The 21,254-nt window shown below is 39.4% G+C and overlaps 1 protein-coding gene across 7 annotated transcripts in view; it reads right to left on the bottom strand.

Moving 5' to 3' along the window:
- Positions 1-21,254, bottom strand: part of LOC102688026 (homeodomain-interacting protein kinase 1) — a 24,790-nt gene extending 3,536 nt beyond the window's left edge. The window contains exons 1-15 of one of the 7 annotated variants that reach the window (XM_015342255.2): positions 20,956-21,254; positions 20,756-20,842; positions 19,343-20,034; positions 18,558-18,931; positions 17,913-18,036; positions 16,276-16,395; positions 14,846-14,932; positions 13,792-13,976; positions 12,851-13,001; positions 11,968-12,175; positions 11,720-11,838; positions 7,559-7,693; positions 3,209-3,372; positions 2,104-2,283; positions 976-1,164 (exon numbers count right to left, since the gene is read on the bottom strand). In XM_015342255.2, the coding sequence (XP_015197741.1) occupies positions 976-1,164; positions 2,104-2,283; positions 3,209-3,372; positions 7,559-7,693; positions 11,720-11,838; positions 11,968-12,175; positions 12,851-13,001; positions 13,792-13,976; positions 14,846-14,932; positions 16,276-16,395; positions 17,913-18,036; positions 18,558-18,931; positions 19,343-20,032 (2,726 nt within the window). In that variant the 5' untranslated portion in view covers positions 20,033-20,034; positions 20,756-20,842; positions 20,956-21,254. The remainder of the gene's footprint in view (positions 1-975; positions 1,165-2,103; positions 2,284-3,208; positions 3,373-7,558; positions 7,694-11,719; positions 11,839-11,967; positions 12,176-12,850; positions 13,002-13,791; positions 13,977-14,845; positions 14,933-16,275; positions 16,396-17,912; positions 18,037-18,557; positions 18,932-19,342; positions 20,035-20,755; positions 20,843-20,955) is intronic. The other 6 variants (XM_015342252.2, XM_015342253.2, XM_015342254.2 and 3 more) reach the window with 6 other exon arrangements.

The following is a 21,254-nucleotide window of genomic DNA, read 5'->3' as shown; positions in this document are numbered from 1 at the left end:
AGTAAAAGACAATACAGTCAAAAGACAAAAACCTGACATCATGCACATTGTTTTTCTAATCAAATTAGGCTTCTCTGTTCTATACAGACATAAGCTCAGTCTCTGCAGCAAGAATGAGAGGAAAAACGCCAGCAGGGCAAATTTGAAAAGATGTAAACATGTTTTGTTTGTGTTTTAGTAAATTATTTGCTCAAAACTAAAAAGAAAAATTATGAACCAAGGGGAAAAAAATGAAGCAGGAGAGAAAACCTTTCTTCTATATTGTTATGATCATATTTTATATTTTCCCATCTGAGCAAGGAGTGAAAAAAATGATTGCATTCACATCATTTTAAATGTTCACATCAGGAGTGCATTTTCCTCTGTACTGTGGAGATCATACACTGCCTACAGTGCCCTCCAAAGTTGTTCACACCCCTCAAAAAAGAACAGAAAACACTGAGTAGCAGAAAGAGTTATGGCTTGAACAATTCTAACTATGTCGTCCTGTACAGATAGGTATTTTATGGTATTTTTTGGTAATAATCAGAAGATGTTTTACAGTTAAACATCAATATATACATTTGAATTAAACAAATTCAGAGTGGCCAGTTGTTTTTTTTTCTCTTCTACACCTCTCACTTCAAGCCAGTGGCTTCCTCAGAGTTGTCCCTATCAAGTCATCACATCGGAAAGAGGACAAACACTGAGCTGAACTGTAAGACAATGGCCTGGATAGCTCCCTACTTCACTAATGATAGAGCTTTCAGCCCTCAGAGTACACTAGTGTTAAAAATGGGGATCAAGTCCACAACATTCAGATTGCAAAGAGTCACCTGCACTTTGAGTGGACACTTTTCATAAAAGAATCACCAAGTATACAGGCCCTTATGAGCAAATGACATCTCCGTGTACCACACAAATTACAATCGATTGTACCTAGGAAAAGAACAGATCTGATGGTCAACCTAACTCCACTTAACAATGCCATCTCACCTGCTAGGGTAGAACTTCCTTTCATCTTCGTCCTCTGTGTCACTGTGAATGGTGATGACGCTGACAGCAGGGCTTGGTGTATCAGTGATGAGAATCGGCTGTGGTACCACAGCATTGTATGGTGGTGTTGCCAACAGGGGGCTGCAGTGTACCACAGGGGGCACAGTTTCCAGTAGAGACATAACCCTGCTAGAAACACAGAAGAGTTAATAGTGAAATAATGAGGAAATAATAAAAAAAGATGCCAAATCCAATTACAATTCATTACTGATTATTCTCCAATTACTTACTAAACTATGCTCTCTTAAGAAGTGCTGAAGTATTGATGTCATTAAGACAGGTTCAGCCACCAAAATAGAATCTACATTTTCTAATCGGCACCAACAAACCTTTTTTAAAATGATAATAATAGGAAATTGCTCATTGTTAAGACACAGCTTATGGATAGAGCTGCAGAGTAAGAATGACGACATGCAGAAATGCTTTCCTACACAGCAAACAGAGTTGTTCTTTTGATAAGCTACAACATCAGAGACATCGGGGAGAGTTCAAGGAGAAGGAGAGCATGTCTCGATGGCTTCGCTGCTGGACAGCACGTGACTGGTACTTACATCACACCAATATGTGAGATGACTCCGGTCAACTAATACTCAGAATTTAACCAAATTGGCACTTTGGTTAGGGTGGCACTGTTGGACAGTCGTTACCATTGCTGTAGTGCTGGGCCCTGGTTTTCAGTTCTGGACCAGGGGTGTTATCTGCATGGAGTTTGCATTTTCTCCCCTTGTTTTTGTGGGTTTCCTCCATGTGCTCCACTTTTCTCCCACAGTCCCAAAGACATATTGGTAGGTTCATTGGCTTCTGGGAAAACTGGCCCTGGCGTGAGTGTGTGTGTGTGCCCTGCAATGAGCTGCAGTCGAGTTCCCAGCGCTTCCTGCCCTGTGCTGCTTGCCAGGGTAGGCCCCGTCTCCTGCACAACCCTGAACTGGATGAAGTGGTAAGAAAATGGAACTCGAACAGACCACATCTGGACCGTATGGGCATCTCTGCTGGTAACTCATTTTCCACTTATAATACAGCTCACTAACTGACCCAAAGCCCGCCTGCTAGCAGCGTGGCCTACCGCACCTGGTCCTGTTGTCCGTGTTCCGCGCTCTGGCCCTCCTCCCCGAGGTCCCTCCTTGCTGGGATCTCACAGCAGACACTGCTCCTGTGGTCAGGGGCTGGCTGGCAGTGGTCAAAGACACATGGCCACCGAGAATAGACGCCTGCTGCATCACTCCACTGTACTGTCCACCATGGGAGCTCCTAAAACACAGTAAACTGAGCTTCTGCACAACAATCACAAGAACACACTGAGAACATAAACAGAGATGGCAGTATCACTGTGCAACTTTCAGATCACATGCTGAAAAGACACAATTTATTCTTTTACAGCTGTTTATACACAACTGACTTTTTACATATGAAAGAAGTGTCTTTTATAAAGGTATAATATCATTATATGTTGTGTTCAAATACCTTGGCACAGTTCTTTATGCTTTGGCTAAAACCCTAAACTAAACTAAATAGGCTATGGTCATATGGATATTAATTGATTTTTCATATATTTTATTCATGTCCTGATTGTGCTTGGCTCTGAACCCATTTCTTTGGTTTTTCCTTCAGGCCAAACAGTTCCAAATTTTCCAAATACAATAAAAATGATATATCGAATTTCTAATAAGAGATGTGCATTACTCTACACTCAGTACTAACCTGATCTTGAACCTATGTGAAACAAACCTCTAGTCATTTTTTTTTAAATCTCTTTGGGTTTTGATACATTAACCTTCATTCCAAGCAGCCACAATGTTTATTTTCTTATTCTATTCTAAAATAGTAAAAATAAAGTTTTGTTCTAATTGCAATTACTAAAAAGACTTTTTGAAAATGATATATTTAGTATCAACATACCACGCATTCCATTGAGTCATAGTGAGTATTATCTAAACTGTTAAAACTTTGTTTTGTCTTGTGTCTGTTATTTGTGGCGGAAGACTTTTACTTTAGAATGAACGCTTCGCATAAAGCCAAGAACTTAATATACATCTACACAATTTATCTTTGATTCAAGTTTCTCCCGAACACTGGCTGTCAGTTTTATCCAGCAACCCCAGCATTTGAATCAGAATAACTGAAAAATACTAAATAAGTAAACCTTAAATAAACGGATTTAGCTCCCCGTGCTCACCTCCAGTTGGCTATTTGTTGCCCAGAGCTCATGTTGTCAGAGAGGATAGCACCCATAGGGGACTCAGTGATGACTGGCTGGACAGTATTATGGAGCGAAATCCCAGACATCTGTTGCCAAGGTGATGGTATGAGAATCTGCTGAGTTCCTGTGGGCCAAGCCTGCTGTAAACAAGAAAAACTTCATATTATCATCATTTCTGAATAACAAGGGGGGGGGGGGAATCTTACAGAAGCTTTAATATCCCATTTGTCTACATAAAAACACAAACTGTCTCGAAGACTATTTTAAGAAATAAAAAGCACAGCACCACAGAGTTTCAGAAAAGTAACATGGCCATCCAACCTCATAAAAAGGAGACAAAGATGGCCATTGTGGTTTCCATAATGTTGTGTTTTGGGATATGTTTTTATTTTATGTTTACAATGAACAAATGTGCTGCTGTAAACTGTCTACAAGATTTAAGGGGATTAATAATGGAATGTGATGAAATAATAATCATTAAACGAAAACTCCACATAGTTTTCTACAATAGAAGATGTCAATAGCATGCTCAATGTTGTGGAACAAGATTAATCTGTATTGGGCAATTTTATTTTAACTGACACTGAGGTACTACAGATGGGGAAAAAAAAACAATATATAAAAAAGTTTTGATAGGATATGCCCAGTAACTGAAGAATGTTATTCATAGACCCCTAACTAGAAGAATTTAGCTCACTCTGCAGAATTGCAAAAGTAACACTGTTTTGTAAGAAGGTAGATAGAATTCAACCAGAAATTATAAATCTGGACAATCTTACTTCTGTTACTGCAAAAGTAATTGAAATTATACTTTGGGCTAAAACAGAGGAATACTATTTGGTAAAATGAATTTTAAAAAGGTTTAGATTAGCTAAAGGATTTAATTTTTAGAATAAGTAATAAGAACACTGAATAACTAATATATATGACATATCTAGACTTCCAAGAAAGTTCTGGTAAGACCCCTTGTAATCCAAGGTCACGTATTCACATGTGGAGTACCACGGCAATCATTTAGACCCACTGCCCTTTTCTCATCTTTATCAACAACTTCTATATGGATACAGTTAGCAAAACACTTGCAGTAAATGGAAGAGGCTACCATAAAACGAGTGGACACAGAATCACAAAGAACATAAGACAAAAATGGAGTAGGTAGATGTGTAGTAAAAGAAATCCAACATGTATCAATGCAAAGAGATCCAAATTGGCAGCAGTAACACACTGTAAATATCACATAGGTGATTCTGAGCTACAGGAAGTTACACATGAGTCTGGCTATCATACAGATGTGTCTATGTCCACATTAAGGCAATGTAGGAAAGTAACAAAAAAACAGAACAATTTGGTATATACCAAAATGTGTGGAATTAAAAAAAAAGTTATGCACTAGTAAGACTTAATTTAGAATCCGGTGGTCAGTTTTGGTCAATACATACAAAAAGATTTCAGGGCGTTAGAAAGAAAAGCAACAAACGATTCCTTGTTGTATGAGCATGATCACTGAAAGGAGATTTGCTAAAATTCTAACACATAGAATTTTAGTTACGGTCAAACCAAGGGTCTGTTTCCCCTGGTGACTATACATAACACCATGGGCTTAAATCTAGAAATGAAACCAAAAGTGAAATTATTTAGGATACTGAAGAGGAAGCACTTTTCCACAGAAAAATGGGACTGTCTGGAACAACTCTAGGCTCTAGGCCCTTTTAAGAATTGATTGGACAACATTTTAAAAATGTTCTTAGCGACTAAATTACCAGACAAGCAAGATGGGCCAAGTGGCCTCTTATCACCTGCAATGTTGTGAAAATGCAGTCGTACATGTGCTACACATCACTGGGTTAAATTATGTGCTATAATTTAATAACATTCACACTGCAGTAGCACTACCACCGACTTGCACATGGACATATTCATATATTAATATCTTAATGTTAATCCCCTCCCTGATGTCACCATGTTGATTCCAAATCAATACACCAATTTTTTTTAAATGCCTTAATTGGGAGCCATCTTCATTTGGGGTCTCATATATATATATACACAAAAAAACCTAAGCAAGGGGAAGACTTAGCCCAGGAACAGCCTGCCTAAAGAAGCATTTCTATTTCTCTGAAAAAGTTATCCGCAGTAAACAAAAAAAAAAGTAAAATACCTTTCATGGGTCTGTCACAAGAACTTAAGCAAGGAGGATGACCGTACAAAGATAAAATAAGTAAGTTACTACTGCACTATCATTAAACAAACCACTTAAAGTCTCAGCAAATTTATTTTATGTAAGGCACTCATTTATTTTTAAGTGCATTAAGTGTGCAAGAATGCGTGAAACTATATATATAAAGAGTTTTTGTGGTTGGCACAAATTTAGAGATATACACAATGTATCCATTAAACCGACTGAAAATACTGTATGTGGGGCAGAATCACAATGCATGGAAATAGCATTTCTCCCTTCCGGAAAGTGGAGTCCAACCAAGTCAACCTTTTTAAAAGCTCTTTGGTCATATAGTAATCTAGTCTCCATTACAATAGTATTTAACAGTAGCCTGAATTGTTCTTCAATCTACTTTAACTTACTTATTTGAAGACTATTTGAATAATATTGCCATTCAGTACAGTTTCTGCTTAATCTACAATTATTTTTTTAATAACCTTTATGGGAAATTAGCATATTAGAAGGACAATTTACTTGTTCTCCACTTCTGTATGCAGTCTAATTAAGATAAAACTATTCACTGCTATTTGGCATCTAAAATTTTCCCTAAACACCATTCTGCATCACTATTTTATTCTGAAAACAAAATCAGACAGGAATTCTTCATATACTTATGAGGTAAAATAAAAGCGCACCATCGCACTATTCTCTTGCTACTTTAAACAAGCCTACTGGTCATAGCTTCTAGGCTCTGTCCCTCCACAAAAAATATTTATAATTCAGATATATGTAGTGTCATCACTCATTCCTTCTTCTATCCTACAATACTGTGTGATGTCCCTACAGTTAATGCTGAGCAGAGATATTTAAAATCATTCCACATGACTATTATTTCCTGAGAACAGAAATAGGCAGGTACTATTCACATACTCCAGTTCCTGGAGGGCTGCTGTGTTTATTGGCTTTTGTTTCAAACAGAGTATTAAACAGAGTATTAAAATAATTAGTGGGAGTTCTAGATTGATGAGTTTATTTTCTTGGGTATGATAAAATAGAGGTTTTCAAGATGTAGTACAGACAATTCGGGAGCCTAAAGTGAAGTACCTAAGCTAAGAGCCAAACAAACACCAACAAAACAAGAAAACACACCGCACCTCTGGGAGGTGGATACCCCAGATCTAATTCTCATTACCTAGATTAGATGCACCCAAAATGAGGCCTGCAATGGCACTCTGTCCCCTTTTCACACTCATTTTAATGCTCCATTATCAGCACATGCTCAGCCATTTCTACACAATACACTTCATCCTGATCTTCTTATTTTGTAAAAGATTTTAAGGTTTGCTTACACTGTTTTGGAACATAAAAAATATAATATTAAATTATTAGGCATATGGCATTGAAATGGAAGGGTTCAAGCTTATGCATGTTTGCACGTGTGTGGGTATATAACCGAGTTTGTCCAAGTGCTACTATAAGAATGATGTGCTGGTTTCCAGGGTCATGACCTGCACAGAAGGAAGATTTGATTAATCTGGAGAGAAAAACAAAACACCAATGAGACTTTTGGTATGCCACTCCAGAAGACAGACAAACAATACAGGGACAAAGAACTGAGCAGCGCTTTCTTTCTGAGCGGGCACATGCCAAGCAGCCATGCCGATCACTGAGCGGTCCCTAAAATACCTAAAGACAGACAATAAGGTTCATATTATTCCACTCAAAAACAATACTTGGAAACAGAAACGTAAACCTTGTTAAATAAGGGAGAAAGGGGCAACATTATTTCAAATGTGGGCATAAATATTTTGTAAAAACCGCCATTCCAGAATGTCCTGAAATCAACCACATGGCTTTCAGACAAAAGGGTTTTAAACAGAATTAAGGTGAAGCCCTGAGCTTTGAGTCTTTCTGGCACCCAGAGGGTGTGGCTCTGCTTCCAGCTCTCTGATTTCTACTGGGGGAGGGGAGCAATGGAGTGGCGCTGGGGGCTACGGACATAAAAGCTGCAAGCAAAAGCACAAACAGGAGGCACACCACTCAGCACATGCTTCCATGCCCTCTGCAGCCCCTTTGGGTAAAAGGAGAGGAGGAGGATTAAATACACTGGCGTTCAAAAAAAAAAGCTGTTAGTGTGAGAAACAGCATCGGAGCAGAGAGGGGTTTACCAGCACAGTGGCCGTCTGCTCTAGAAGGGCCGGCCTTCCCGCCGCGCAGCTCAGCGCCAGGGGAACCGAGTACTGCGGCGCTACTGTGGCAACATGTGGGTTCAAGGTGGCCACCATCAGTGGGGAGCAGGATCCCTGGAGAGGAGGTGTGTGAGTTAGATCCACATGACCGTGGAGCACGGAGTTCAGTCCTGGAGGAGATCCCTCAGCAACCGCCACTCCGGGGAACAAGACTCAGGGAAAAGAAAGGCCACAAATCCAGAGGGGGGGTTTGTTGGCAGGTGTTGATACCCACCGAAAACCTTTGTGTACTTCTGATGAATAATGCAGCAGCTGTTTTGTTTTAAATCTCTAAAGCAGAAAGATGAATTCCACTCATCCCAGATTAGCAATTGCTGGTGGTCTCCAAATTAAAGCGAAATCATCATATTATTTTAGCCGATCCAATGTGAGTGAAGACAGCTGGAAATTTGGAATGCTGGAACCAGCACCAGGAAGTTAAGAACATTGCTCAGGAGCACAACATGGTGCCCAGCAAGATCTTCCTTTCTGTTTAGTTAGGACTGGAGTGATAACATACATTTTTCCTACAAGAATCATTCCCAGTAAAAAATAAAGTAAAAACAAAATTAAAATACGTGAGCTTCAACATTTTCTTTCAATTAACAAAATGTGTACTTCAGTTCAGGGAAGCTTCATTATGAAGAACCAACGTATAATGTAAACAACAGTGTCTGCAGATACTAAAGCTACTGACATTGATAGAATGGCACAATTAATAAATCCATCTGGATTGCCAGCAACAGCCAAGATCAACACAAACTTCAAAGGCACAGCTTGGGAAGACAAAGGTCTTCAATAGCCACAAATCTGGTGATTTAATATACAGATGCAGCCATTCAAAGTGCGCGGTACACACACGTACCGGAGGTTATTGGCTACGGCATCACGCATTGTGACGCACCATGATGTATGGTACCGCGGTACGTGATTGGTTGACCGACAGGGGCACTCGTGGTCCGTTGGTCTGTCGTAGAAAGATTTACAAGGAGGATCCTTGTGATATTTCGAGGTCTGGTTGAATGATAAGTGTCGCAGTTTAAATCATTTTCGTAGTTAGAAATTATGGAACACTCTGTTAAAAGCAAGGGAGTTTTTATGTCCGTTGCAGTTTTTTTGCAACATGAATATAATTATATCGTTATTAATTTCTTGAGATACACGATTCCATATTATATTCCCTTTTAATCAAATTCTAAAAGTATGCTTGTTGACTCCGGTATCACGTTAGTTAAAGACTTCGATGCTTAAAATGTTTAGGGAGAAATGGAATACTGGTGTGTATGTTTTCTTTAAAGTACTGAGACCAGCCATATACTGTATGTTTAAGTTCCAAAATTAATATTGTTTATGGCCTTCACACGTGTTGCAGTATGCTCCTATTCTTTTTATGCTCAGGCACTAAGATTTCCCTTCAGTGGTAAAATTCCATATAAATATTCAATACTTAAACGGGCACAGTTAAGACATTAAATATACATATACATACTGTATACAGTACAGTTTGCATACAGTAATATGTTTATGTCCCTAAATCAATCTCTTTTATGAGCATGTGAAAGGCATGGTGAATCGATTCTCAAAAATTACTGTACGTTTCATGATTGGAAACAAATGCGTGATTGCGAAATGCTGTGGTGTTACTTTTACAAAGATGGTCAATGAAAAAAAGAATGTGGACCAGGGCAATACTTTGAGTTTACACTTACAGCTTGTCCAAGGTCATTCATTATTAATACTATTAGTAATATCTTCGCTAAAGACTTTGATGGCGACAGCTCAAACATGAGAGGTTGAGCTTTATTAGCTCCACCTTGCGGAAATTCCGGATACTATTATTTTGCTTGTCATATTATAGGAGAATTTACGGTAACTAGCGGTATTTACCGGTAACTCGCGGTAGACTGCGTACACCGTACTGGAAAATAATGCGGTATCGCCTGCGCATTTTGAATGGCTGCATCTGTAGGTTAACATACGAGACAATAATAAAGTATTAAGTTTCCAATAGTTATGAAAGTCATTTAGACACAAGCAGAACTTAAGTCCTAATGCATATACTTGTCAAAAATTTCATTATACATCTATCCCCCAATTTCCAAGCACCTAATTTAATCATTTTCACTAAAACAAAAGAGCAAATTATTATACTTGTTTCCCGCAATTACAAGAGATTTTTGCTACAATAAGCCACATCTTCATAGTTGAACAGAAGACCTCTGGGCTATGGCGACTGCTACGTGAGAAACTGTATGGTCACAGAACCTTGTCTGGAGCACCTGCATTTTAACAGTCATGTTCGTAAAGCCAGAGACTGTAATGAATACCAGGTGTGCCTGAATTGAAAAGAGCAGCTTAGGCACCACAATCAAAACAGGTAAACATCTAGTAACAAAAAATCTCCAAGGCACTCCACCCCTTATTATCAAACTTTAAAACAACAGAACACACCACAGATTTGCCTCATTGCGGACAAGTGAGACACACCACTGGCCACCGACAGGGACTGCCGGTCACTAGTGCACTGCACATACAAAATCACAACTCGTCACAGCGCTCCACACGGCCCATGAGTCTCAGGTCTGAATGGTCTCTGTTCATGATGACCACAGAAAAAGCACATAACACCACCGAAGGACACAGTGTGGTGTTTACATGTCATACTGTCAGCTAATGTTAATACACAAGGTTTTTCCCCCATGTTACTAGAAGAAAAAAAACAAGAAAGGAAGTTTGTGTCCGATACTAATGGATTAACCGCAGGCACATGAAAAGGCATGCCCAAACCACAAAACTAGTACAAGCCACAGATTTCAGAAGGACCCCAAGAAGTGCTCATCTCAGTGCACCAGAGAAGAGATGACAAGCTATAGAGGTGTCTCAGTCAGGGGTGGTCAGGCTATTGCACCAGTAAGCACAGAGGTTTTTAAAAGCTCTGATGTGTGATAGCATCCTCATTAATGCTACACTGTCATAGTTTCAAAAACAGGAAGAGTGCTTTCTGAATGGTACCATAATTACCTGAATTTTCAGAAATGAGAGTTTCCGAAATGGCCTTATGCTTCAATTTACTTGACCACCTTACTTGTGAATCATTCACAACCACACACCAGAAGCAAATAATTGAAAAATTAAGTAAAATAATATGGGGAAGAACAATAATTATTATAATTTGTATGTATTATTCCATTTGTGAGCCTCTCTCTCTCCTTACTATTCTTGTGTCCTGTGATGAAGTGATTGCATCTAGAGTATAGGGGTTGAATTACCGTCGTTAAATCACCCAAACTGTAGGTTTCTTTGAGCTTAGTGGTTGTAGAGCTAATGTGGTTTAGCATCCCTTGATTTCTATTTGTCTGATGACAAAATTATATAAAAAATGAGCTCAACTGATTGCGATATATGAATGTATAACTTTTGCTGCTTGCAATACTATATAAGCACCTGTACATGCAGGTGTAATGAGTTTGTAGGTTAAAGTAGGCTACTATTTTGTAAAAACCATTGGTTTTTGAAATAAGAATACTTCCATTTTCTCAGATACCTGATCACTGAATCACGAAATTCCTTTACAGTTACCCTGCTGAATAAAACTATCTAGATCTCAATGGTATAGGTAGGCGCTCCAAGCAATGTTATATGCAAATGATATCATTTAAGCTTAAAAAATTAGTTCTACATATGAGTGCTTCTGAAAACACTGAAATATAGATTTTGGTGCTGTAACCGATTCACATTTTCATATGATCGTCTGCAATATATTTGCAACTTTCAAAATGTAAAGCTTTTGAAATCCAAAATTGCTCACTGCCTGAAAACACTGGCCCTACCTGTGCTCTTCTGGGAAGAACCCAGTATGACTACATGTTGTTTGCTTTCCTTTATCGAGAAAATAATATTCAGAAAACCTTCTGCAGTTGCTAAACAATTCCCTCCACCACTGCACTTGGTAGCACAATGCCACAATATCATTCTCAAATGCTTTCCTCATCTTTCTCTAACATGTGCCACGGTCAAATGCTGTGAATTAATCTTGGCAGAACACACATCAGTGTGAGAGTATTTTGAGCGCAGTCCCTTGAATGCATCCAGATGTCATACCTGTGTGAGCATTCCTGGCTGTATCTGCAGAGCCTGCGCAGACTGTGTCTGAGGAACTATAGGAACAGTGTTTTCCATCCTGACTGGAAAGGCAGAATGTTTAGTGGATGTCTGAAGCCCTAGAAAAGAAAGATAATTGAGCTGGTATTTATACAAAAGACTATGCATATACATTATTTATTATTTCAGATTAATCTGACAACTTTAACAAAATCTACTAAAAAGCAATCTAAATCTAGTTAGATTACCCTGGATTGTTGGAGGACACACAATCAGTGTCTGCTGGAAGGGTTCAGTCTGGGCACACAGCTGGGCAGGTCGGGCCTGCAGAGAAACACTCTGCTGTGTGATGCCCGGGATGCTGACCGCAGCCTGCTGATACAGGGCAGGCTGATAACTCAGAAGTGGCACGTTGGTGCTGGTGAGAGAGAGAGACGGCGCACCTGCAGAAGGAACCTGAAAAGAAACATGCAGACATTTAACAGAAATCACAGTGTGAATAGGGAAGAAGTTAACTCAATCAACTGAACAGAACTGATACATGCAAACTGAGGTCATGCAGAAACTGGACTGACCACAGGAAGGATGCCACATAAAAGCACAGATTTATGGAACATGTTAGACAGTCAATAGACAGGAGACCTTTCAGAGCAGATATTTCCTAAAAAAAAATGATTATGTTCCAGGAAAACTCAAAAGAAAACTAGAACTATAATTATAAGCTAGTGCCTTATTTTCAGATCCAATGATTATATGTGAAGCCATGGCCATGTCATTTGTGGAAGCATGTGTCAACTCAACAGATAGAAAAGCAGCTGTAGTTAATAAAAAAATAAACATACAACAAAACCCCAAACAATTACAATTTTTTGTTTTGCCAAGGATTAGAAAACCTTCCCCTGTAGAAAGGGCAATCTGTAATACCCATGACCTCAGTACTGGAGAGCTGGATTTTCATGAAGTAAGGGAGAGATTGCCATAGACTACAAAAGTAAGTCTTTGAATGCCTGCCATCTCAGAACTGATCTGGCTAGAGATAGCTTGACTGATATCTATATTATACTAACTTCAAGCCTGATCCAGATGTAAGCCAACTGCTTCAAATGCTTTGGGGAACAGAACATGTACTACCTGATTGTGCTGGTTAAGTTGGCTGCCAAATGTCACAGTGAGGTTGCTGGCAGTGTTTTGTGCAGCGTTTGTACTAAAGATGCTCTTCCCGTTGTCGAAGCTATTCCCTCTCCGCTTGCAAATTTCCATGTTCTGAAAACAGGACTTCACACTGAAGGGAAAAAGAAAACATTTAGGGCAGTCTATACAAAACAAAAAAGCACAATATGTTACTCAACACCTCTTGCAGAGTCATTGGAAAGGTGGCGGCTTGATCCAGTAAACCAATTCCTTGGCTTTGCAGGGGATGAACTGTAGAAAATTCAAGTAGACAGAATTTAATCATTTTGAAATTGCAAGGCACTGGGTATCTCAGCCTGGATACAGGAACACATTCAGTGACGCAAGTAGAAGAAAACAGCAGGCAGCTAAACGCACTAAAAACAGATCTTCAGATAAACATGCACCATGCAAAAGACTTGTGTGATAAAGGCACAAAGAAAGCTGAAAACCTTTTCACCTCCATGAATAATGCTACTCAGATTACTCTTCACTGACACAAAAGCGTATTTGTTTAATGGGAGATGCAAAATATTTCTTGAAATGTTTTTATGAACTTACACTTTGCTCAATAAATAAACGACTAGGTTGCATTTAAAATTTCTGTATGAATGTACACATAACTGTGTAATTGCTTGTTACTCTGGATAAATTGAGCATAGTATTTTTGAAGTATTGAAGGGTTGCCTGCACAACTGTTCATTTGAAAATGGTGTTTTGTTTGTAATTACATTTGATCTGATGTGCCTTCTAAATTACATCTGATAATTGACCTCTTCTTAATAGTTCTAGTGTTAATGTGCTACAGTCATTTTGTGAGTCTCCTGATTTGAGTTGACTGAAGAATTCTTCATAATCTCCACCCTTACTTAAAAGGGCATTTAAAGAGGTCTTCCACTCACTGGGAACTGTGTGGGAAGTCCAGCAGGTGAGCCATTGTCACAAAAGAGTGGCCAAGAGTTTTCATCGGAGTTATTCTTTTATCAGCATCCAAGGTCAGCATTTTTTTCAACAAATCAATGAACTCCCGCCGATCTGCCTTCTCAGCCAGCATATCCGTTCCTTCCAAATCAGTGGACATGTTCACCTTGCATGACACACAAAAAAACAGGAAACAACAGAGAGTTTTATATGCTTTGTATTTTCAATTGGTCACATCCTTTAATTTCAAGATCATGTTTCATGACGAGTATTTCCATTTCATGACACTAAACTGTACAATTCCAAAGAAAACAGTTAAGTGTAAATGAGCATGACCTCCAAGGACAAACAACAAGCATTCTATGACTTTATCAAGTGCAGAGAAGCAATAAAAAAAATGCTGGAGTACATAGCAAATAGTGAGACATTTTAATCCAGGGAAGTTATTTTAAGCTTTACAATGCATTTATTAGACCTCTGTTTGCTGACCAATCAAATGAATAAGATTCGTCACCTCTTTCATTCTCTTAAGGCAAGTAACTTAATGGCTTCAGTACCGATACATAGATTTCTAAGAATGGGGAATATGTTCTAATCTTTCTTTTTTCCCCAAGCAGATCTTCATGCTGGATTGTTCTGAAAATGACAAATCAGGTTGTCTGACATGCATGACTTAACTGTGAAACGTTCATTCACTAGAGTTTTAACTGTATTACGGTGCAAATCAGATAATCACAGGCCACTGCAAGACAAACAGTTCCTATGTATTTCTATACTGACAGCCTTTTAATTATTTAATTTTCAGATTTGCACTAAATTTTGAGGAACTGCATTAAGTCAAAAGCAACAGTTCAGGATTATGTTAAGCATTGACTTTATAACTGTCTACAAGGCCTGGCATCGTTATTGAGTTATGCTGCTTTTTTATCTTTGATATATTCATCATATATACAGTTTATGCCATATATATTTGTCAAGTGTTTTTAAAATTAAAAATTATCTTTAGACACAGTGATAAAAGGCTAAATTAATTACCTGCATCATATCATCCAAACAATTGAAAATATACTTCCTGGCTTCCTTCGACTTTATTCCCATCTCTGCTTCGTGTTCCGCTGGTGTCTGAAAAGAGCAGCACAAGGGAATACAAAGGAACCATTAATAGATGCAGCATAAACTCAAGAAAAAAAAGGGAAATCTGATCAAGGATTTAAAGCTAATCTTAACCAGAATCAGCACAGGTAGCTGGATCTGAACGGAGATAGAAGACTCTTGTTTACTTACCAAGAGGTGCGTCAGGATATTGTTAAGAGATACAGTTCAGACACAGACTCTTTTGAAGTGCTCGGCAAACAGCCAAGACCAGCTCTTTCCTAATAACACCAGTCTGAAAACAGTTGCTTCTGAACTCTTTTGCTGAAACAAACTGTCTACTTTTCAATAAACACTTAAATTATGAGATTAATTCACTTGTTATTTAAACATGAAAAGGTCCTGTGATTTGTTAAGAAAACACCCAAATATACACATAATAAATTCAATTAACTGCTTAGAAAGAGTTTTTTTGTTCTAGGAAAATGGCTATTAAAATATCTCCTAAACAAGATAACTTCCTGGAAAATATAAACACATGTCCCTGAGATGGTGCAGTGATTACCATTGCTGCCTCACAACATAGGGGGCCTGGGGTGCAGTCTGTGTGGAGTTTGCAAGTTCTCCACAGGTTTGTGTGGGCTCTGGTTTCCTCCCAGTCAAAACATACAGTGCCTTGCAAAAGTATTCAGACCCTTGACCAATTCTGTCATTTTACTTAACCACAAATGCTACAACGAAACTTTGTTCTCTGTGACATTTTTATTTCAGACACTATTTGAATAGTGCACTGCAGGCGCTATTTGAAACTTGTGTTGCACAAGCGTCATCCGACTAACCTGAACAACCTGGAGCAAATCTGCCTGGAAGAAAGGGCTAAAATCACTCCTGAACAGTGTGCAAAGCTGGTACATACTTACCCCAAAATACTTTAAGCTGTTATAGCCGCAAAATATTTTGGCTCTACAAAATATTCAAATCGAATACTTACGCAAACAGCATATTTCAATTATTTTTTATTTTTCTTAAGAATATTTTCTAACATAAAACAATGTCACATTAGAATACTTAATTTTGAGTTTCAGTGCTTCGAAATAAAAATATCATAGAGAACTAAATTTCAATGTAGGATTTGTAATTCAGTAAATTGAGAGAATTGGTCAAGGGTCTGAATACTTTTACAAGGTCGCTGTATACTGGTAGGTTAATTGGCTTCTGTGCTTTGGTCTGTCTGCCCTGTGATCAAGAGGCATGCTGCCCAGGGTGTACCTTGCCTTCTGTCCTTGGCTTGCTGGATTAGGCTCTGGCTCCCCTGTGACCCTGTACTGGTTCAAGTGGTTAGAAAATGGATGGATGGACGCATGCCCTTTTACCTTCAGTCTCCAAAGAGGGTAACTGGAATCATGGCCTCTGTTAAAGAAACGGCTGGTTTTGGTCCCTGCGCTCAGTAAGTACTCTGCGGGCAATCCCTGGGTTTGCGAGATGTATCGTATCTGCAAAAACAAGAGATAATCCCAAAAACAAACTTCACTAAAACATAAATATAGCAATGCAATACCCAACAATACTCACAGTTTGATAATTCTATGTCCTCTGAGAGATTTAGAGAGGCAATAACGTCACTTCTACTCTGCACTGTGCATGTGCTGTCTTAGCAACCACCACCAGTTATTATGTATTCTACATACTAATGTAGTACATGACGTGGAAGACCCTTTTTTCAACCGAAGGAACTTTATTACTTATTCACAAATACTTTAAACATCTTTTAAAAATGTTAAGGAATTTGCCAGAAGTTGTGGATATACTCTTGCAAATATACAGGAGTTGTCACCACCTTCAGCAGCATTAGTGTAAAACTCAGGAAATCGGTAGCCTTTATAATGAGCCACTGAAATTAATTCCAGATTCTGCTTTAAACATAAAACAAACAAAAAATAGCCATACAGATGGGCGGTAACCTGACCAATAAAATGCATTATAAAATGTATGTCAACTGACATGACTGAATGAAAACAGAAATATTTCTGGCTGCACAACTGGATATCGCACTAAGGAAATATTTATGTGCTACAGCAGATTTAGAAGTGTCAGCTACAAGAACTGTGGAGAAGCAGTGAAGAAACAGCACTTTGATATACAAAACAGTAAAGCAGCACAATGCTTTAATTAGATGGCACACACATTCATTTCTGGGCACCAAATTATAAACAGGACAAAAGCTGAAAAAATTCTAAATTCACATTCAGAACTGAATAAGTAGCAATTAAAGGCTGAAAAGGTGCTTTTTTTAGTGACAAGAAAGAGCTGACTAATCACATGGGATAAACAAGGTCCGTTCCAGCAGCTTTGTTTTCCTTTCTCAAGCAGGGATAAAAATAGAAAATCTTAAGTTTTAACTGACCAGGATAGCTGGGACTGCTTAAGAGTAGAGAGCTACACTATATCATTATATTCATGACACTGTGATCACTAAAGAATCAGACAATTGTAATAATATTATCCCTATACAACTCCACTGCATTAGAGTTTTTATACAATTAAAACCTCTTTGCTTTCCAGATTTCTCTGTATTGTGATTGCAACTGCAAAAGTAATTCTTTTTAATTTTATGCATCTGAAAATCCATTATTTCTATGCAGCTCTCTTAGCTTTAAAAGAGTTGGTGAAATGTAAGAATAATGTGATAAGCAAAGTGTGCAGATGCACAACAGTTCTGCTCCGGCATGACTTTTGCTTTTTTGAAAATGTGTTTATCACCCTACTGCTAATGCAGGCATCGTCTGACCTCAACACTTTTTTGTTTGATATTTGGTTTTGTTTTCACCTACTTATACTGGACAAAAGTACACTTTTACAGAGTCTGTCAAAATGCATACACACTATTTCCCGGCAAGGTACATTTGCACTTCAGTGAACAGGATTAAAGATGTCTCTTCTTCACTACCCAATAATTTTGTATTAAGTGTCACTGGCTTAGGAAAGTCAAATAGTAGGTAACAGTACTGACCTGATCATACTCCGAGGCTCCAGGGTACAGTGGCCACCCCAAAAACAACTCCGCAATCACACAGCCCAGTGACCACATATCAATTGCTTCACAAAAAGGAAGTCCTAGAATAATCTCTGGTGCCCTGTACACAAAAAAGAATGACACTGTTGTATGTATTCAAATTAAAAGACCTAGACCACTTCAGAAAAACCAAATACACTAAGGAAGGATCAAGGATTACTTATATTATTAATTTTGAACTGTGGTCATTTCACATAAAAGCATCTGTTTGTACAAGGGACTTGTCCTGTGACGTAAAGATTACCAGATCACATGCAGAACATGCCACTGAGTGCTGCTATATGATACCAGTAGAGTAGGAAGATGGGGTGGAAATTTGACTGATACAAAACTAATCAGTGCATGTTTGGAAGGGTTCTTTGTCTGAAGATCCTACATGTTGAACCATATTTTACTTGTGGGACATCTGTAACAAAAATGACCTCAGGTGACCAATGTGGCAAAATCCACTATACAAAGCAATCTCATGTTTTCCCTCTAACAGCTCCTTCATCATTTTTAATACATATTCGAAGCTGCTATGCAATAAACATCGAACAGCACAGCAGTTCCATGGTGTGCATTCTGGACGCTCAGGCTTACCGGTAATAGCGGGACTGTAGATAGGTAGAGCAAACGGCCTTGGACACATGGCTTGCTGAGCCAAAGTCAATGACTTTGACGCGATAAGGCTGTCTCACAGGGTCCACCAGCATGATGTTCTCTGGTTTAAGGTCAGCGTGGATCAGCCCCAGGCTTTTCAGCTTCATCAGGGCCGTGGCCACTTGCTGCAGGATGGGTCGAATGGACTTCAGGAGCAGGGGGCTAAACTTGCTGTGTTTGAGGAAATCGTACAGGTTCTGCTCCAGCATTTCAAACACCAGGCACGTGTGGTTCTTATGCTGGAAGCATTCGTAGGAGCGCACAAAGTTGAACTCATCGGCATTTTCTGTGCTCAGCCGGTTCAGGATGCTTACCTGAAAGAGGAATTTACTGATTAAGAACATCAGACTAACATCATCATTAAGAACATCAATGTCAGGACTTTGTCACCATTTCAGATTGCATACAGCTCTATGGTGATTGGTACTCTTGTGCTACGCAAGTCATTTTCTACATTCTGAGGAAGACTGAGTCTCCTAAACAGTTCCATCACCTTAGGGCTTTAAGAAACTAACATTCTTCCTTGGTTGCCTAGTAAGCACAGTGGTTCGATGGTACCTTGACAGTCATGGGAATGGAGAATAGGTATTTCTCCATCATCATTTTGAGAACTAACCTGCATTCTGCATATCTTAAAACAAAGAACTGATTCATGGTCAGACGATGTACTTTATCCCCTCTGATCAACCTTGTGTCAAACTTCACATCAAACACCCTCCACTCACCTCAATCTGACCCTGCCGGGCATATGAAGGATGGTTCTTCAGAATCTTGATGGCGACAATCTCATTGGTGCCACGCTTCCAGCACTTGGCTACCTGCCCGAAGGTGCCGCGGCCCAGGAACTCCAGCACCTCGTAGCTGTTGGTGACAGAGCACAGGATCTCGTGCTGCACCAGCTGGTAGTCCCCTTCGCTGTTGGAGCTGCTGCTCTTTGTCGTAGAGGTGGAATGGGTTATGGACTGTGTGGTGGTGACCGTGCCAGTCCTGTTGGAAACCACCGGCGCTGAGAGCTCCTCCAAGATCTGCACACTCCCACTCTTGTCAACCTCCTCGCTCTTGCGCTTCAGGCCATATTTCTGATAAGCGTCGCGCAGGGCGACATCGTTGCCGCGACGACTGGAGGGCCCCGAGAGGCTGCCAGTGCTGTCGGCGGCTCGCACAACAATTTGCCCACGCGACCCTCCTGCAGGTGGAAAGAGGAGGCTGGCAGAGCTGTAAGTTGTGACGGGGACATTAAAGCTGGCAGCAGGGGCAGAGGAGTCCTCCTGGGAGTTACTCAGAGGGTAGAATTTGTTTTCCCCCACTTGCCCTGTCACTTCCCACGCACAGCTCTCGACCTTCAGCTTCTTCACCCGGCAAAAGGCACTGGACGACACCGAAGGAGGGGAGAAGACTTGAAGCTGAGAAGCCATACCTGGGGCAAAAGAACAGGAAAATACAGTGTCTGTGATCCACACCGATCCTGAAAAAAAGAGGCCTCAGTGCTAGCAGAAACCCTAAAATGCATGTTATGACTGCCTCTTTTACACATTAAATTTCAGACAGCTCTGTTTTTTTGTAGAATTTTAATTGTAGAACCTGTGATTTAAAACACTGACACAAACATTTCAAACAACAGAAGGGCTGAAAACGTGCAATGGGGTTATCCTGATATCACCATTGTCCTATATAACAATTTCCCTAAAAAAGGTGCACTTAACATGTAATTCCTTAGAAGACTCGGTCGCTCCATCAGTGACGTAATGAGCCTGCGCACTTGTGCAGTGGGCGGGGGGGTCAGAATTGGACTGGGCTACTCTGCTAAGCAAATGGCAAGGAGACGAAAACAAAGCGATGGGCTACGAGTTTCAGTGACGCAGTGGTTTAGGAAAATAAGCAATATCGCAAAGTGAACGAAACCCTTAAGACAGCAATGTTAAAATGAGAACTCGAATCCTGCCGTTTGCTAATTGATTTAAACCATACGTAGTTCATGGAGAAATAATTAATCAATGCAGTCTTGATAGTTTATGAAAGCATCGTTCAGTTAATCTCACCGCAGATACTGGAAAAAGCTATAGCTTTGTTACCACTAATAAAGGGTGAGTTATAAGGTTGCTAATATCTTATCATAAAAAATAACTAACTCTACTTACTGTCAATTCATATCAACTGTGGATGGAAATCAAAGCAGAGACCGAAGTAAAGGAATCGAAACCCTTTTCAGAAAAAAACATCTTCGCCTGCAAAAGAAGGCGAGTTACTCTTTTTTCCTCCCGTCAGAAAAAAAAAAATCAAAGAAACAAAAAACTGTATATTTGTATCAAATTAAACAAAAAATAAATACTTTCAGTACCTGGATATGTGTAGTTAGTCTTCGTCTTCATATCTCAGTGATTTGTGCGGCCAGGCCGAATTATCGGAAACAGGCCGTCATTGTTTTCTCTGTTTTTCACTTTGCGAATGAAGTAACTCCATCCATCCACTTTGGAAACTGTCCATCACACCTCCGAGTACTGCAGATTGCGTTTTATACTCAAAGTGTACTTTAAAAAAAAACAAAGAAACGATCTCTTTAACAATGTAAATGTAAACACCTAAGACCCAGTGAAAAATCGCTTGCAATGCAGCACAGGAAGAGGATTAGACTTCCGA

This window comes from Lepisosteus oculatus, chromosome 5 (assembly GCF_040954835.1).
Source record: "Lepisosteus oculatus isolate fLepOcu1 chromosome 5, fLepOcu1.hap2, whole genome shotgun sequence".
NCBI classification, from domain to species: Eukaryota; Metazoa; Chordata; class Actinopteri; order Semionotiformes; family Lepisosteidae; genus Lepisosteus; species Lepisosteus oculatus.
This window is presented reverse-complemented; position numbering and strand designations above follow the sequence as displayed.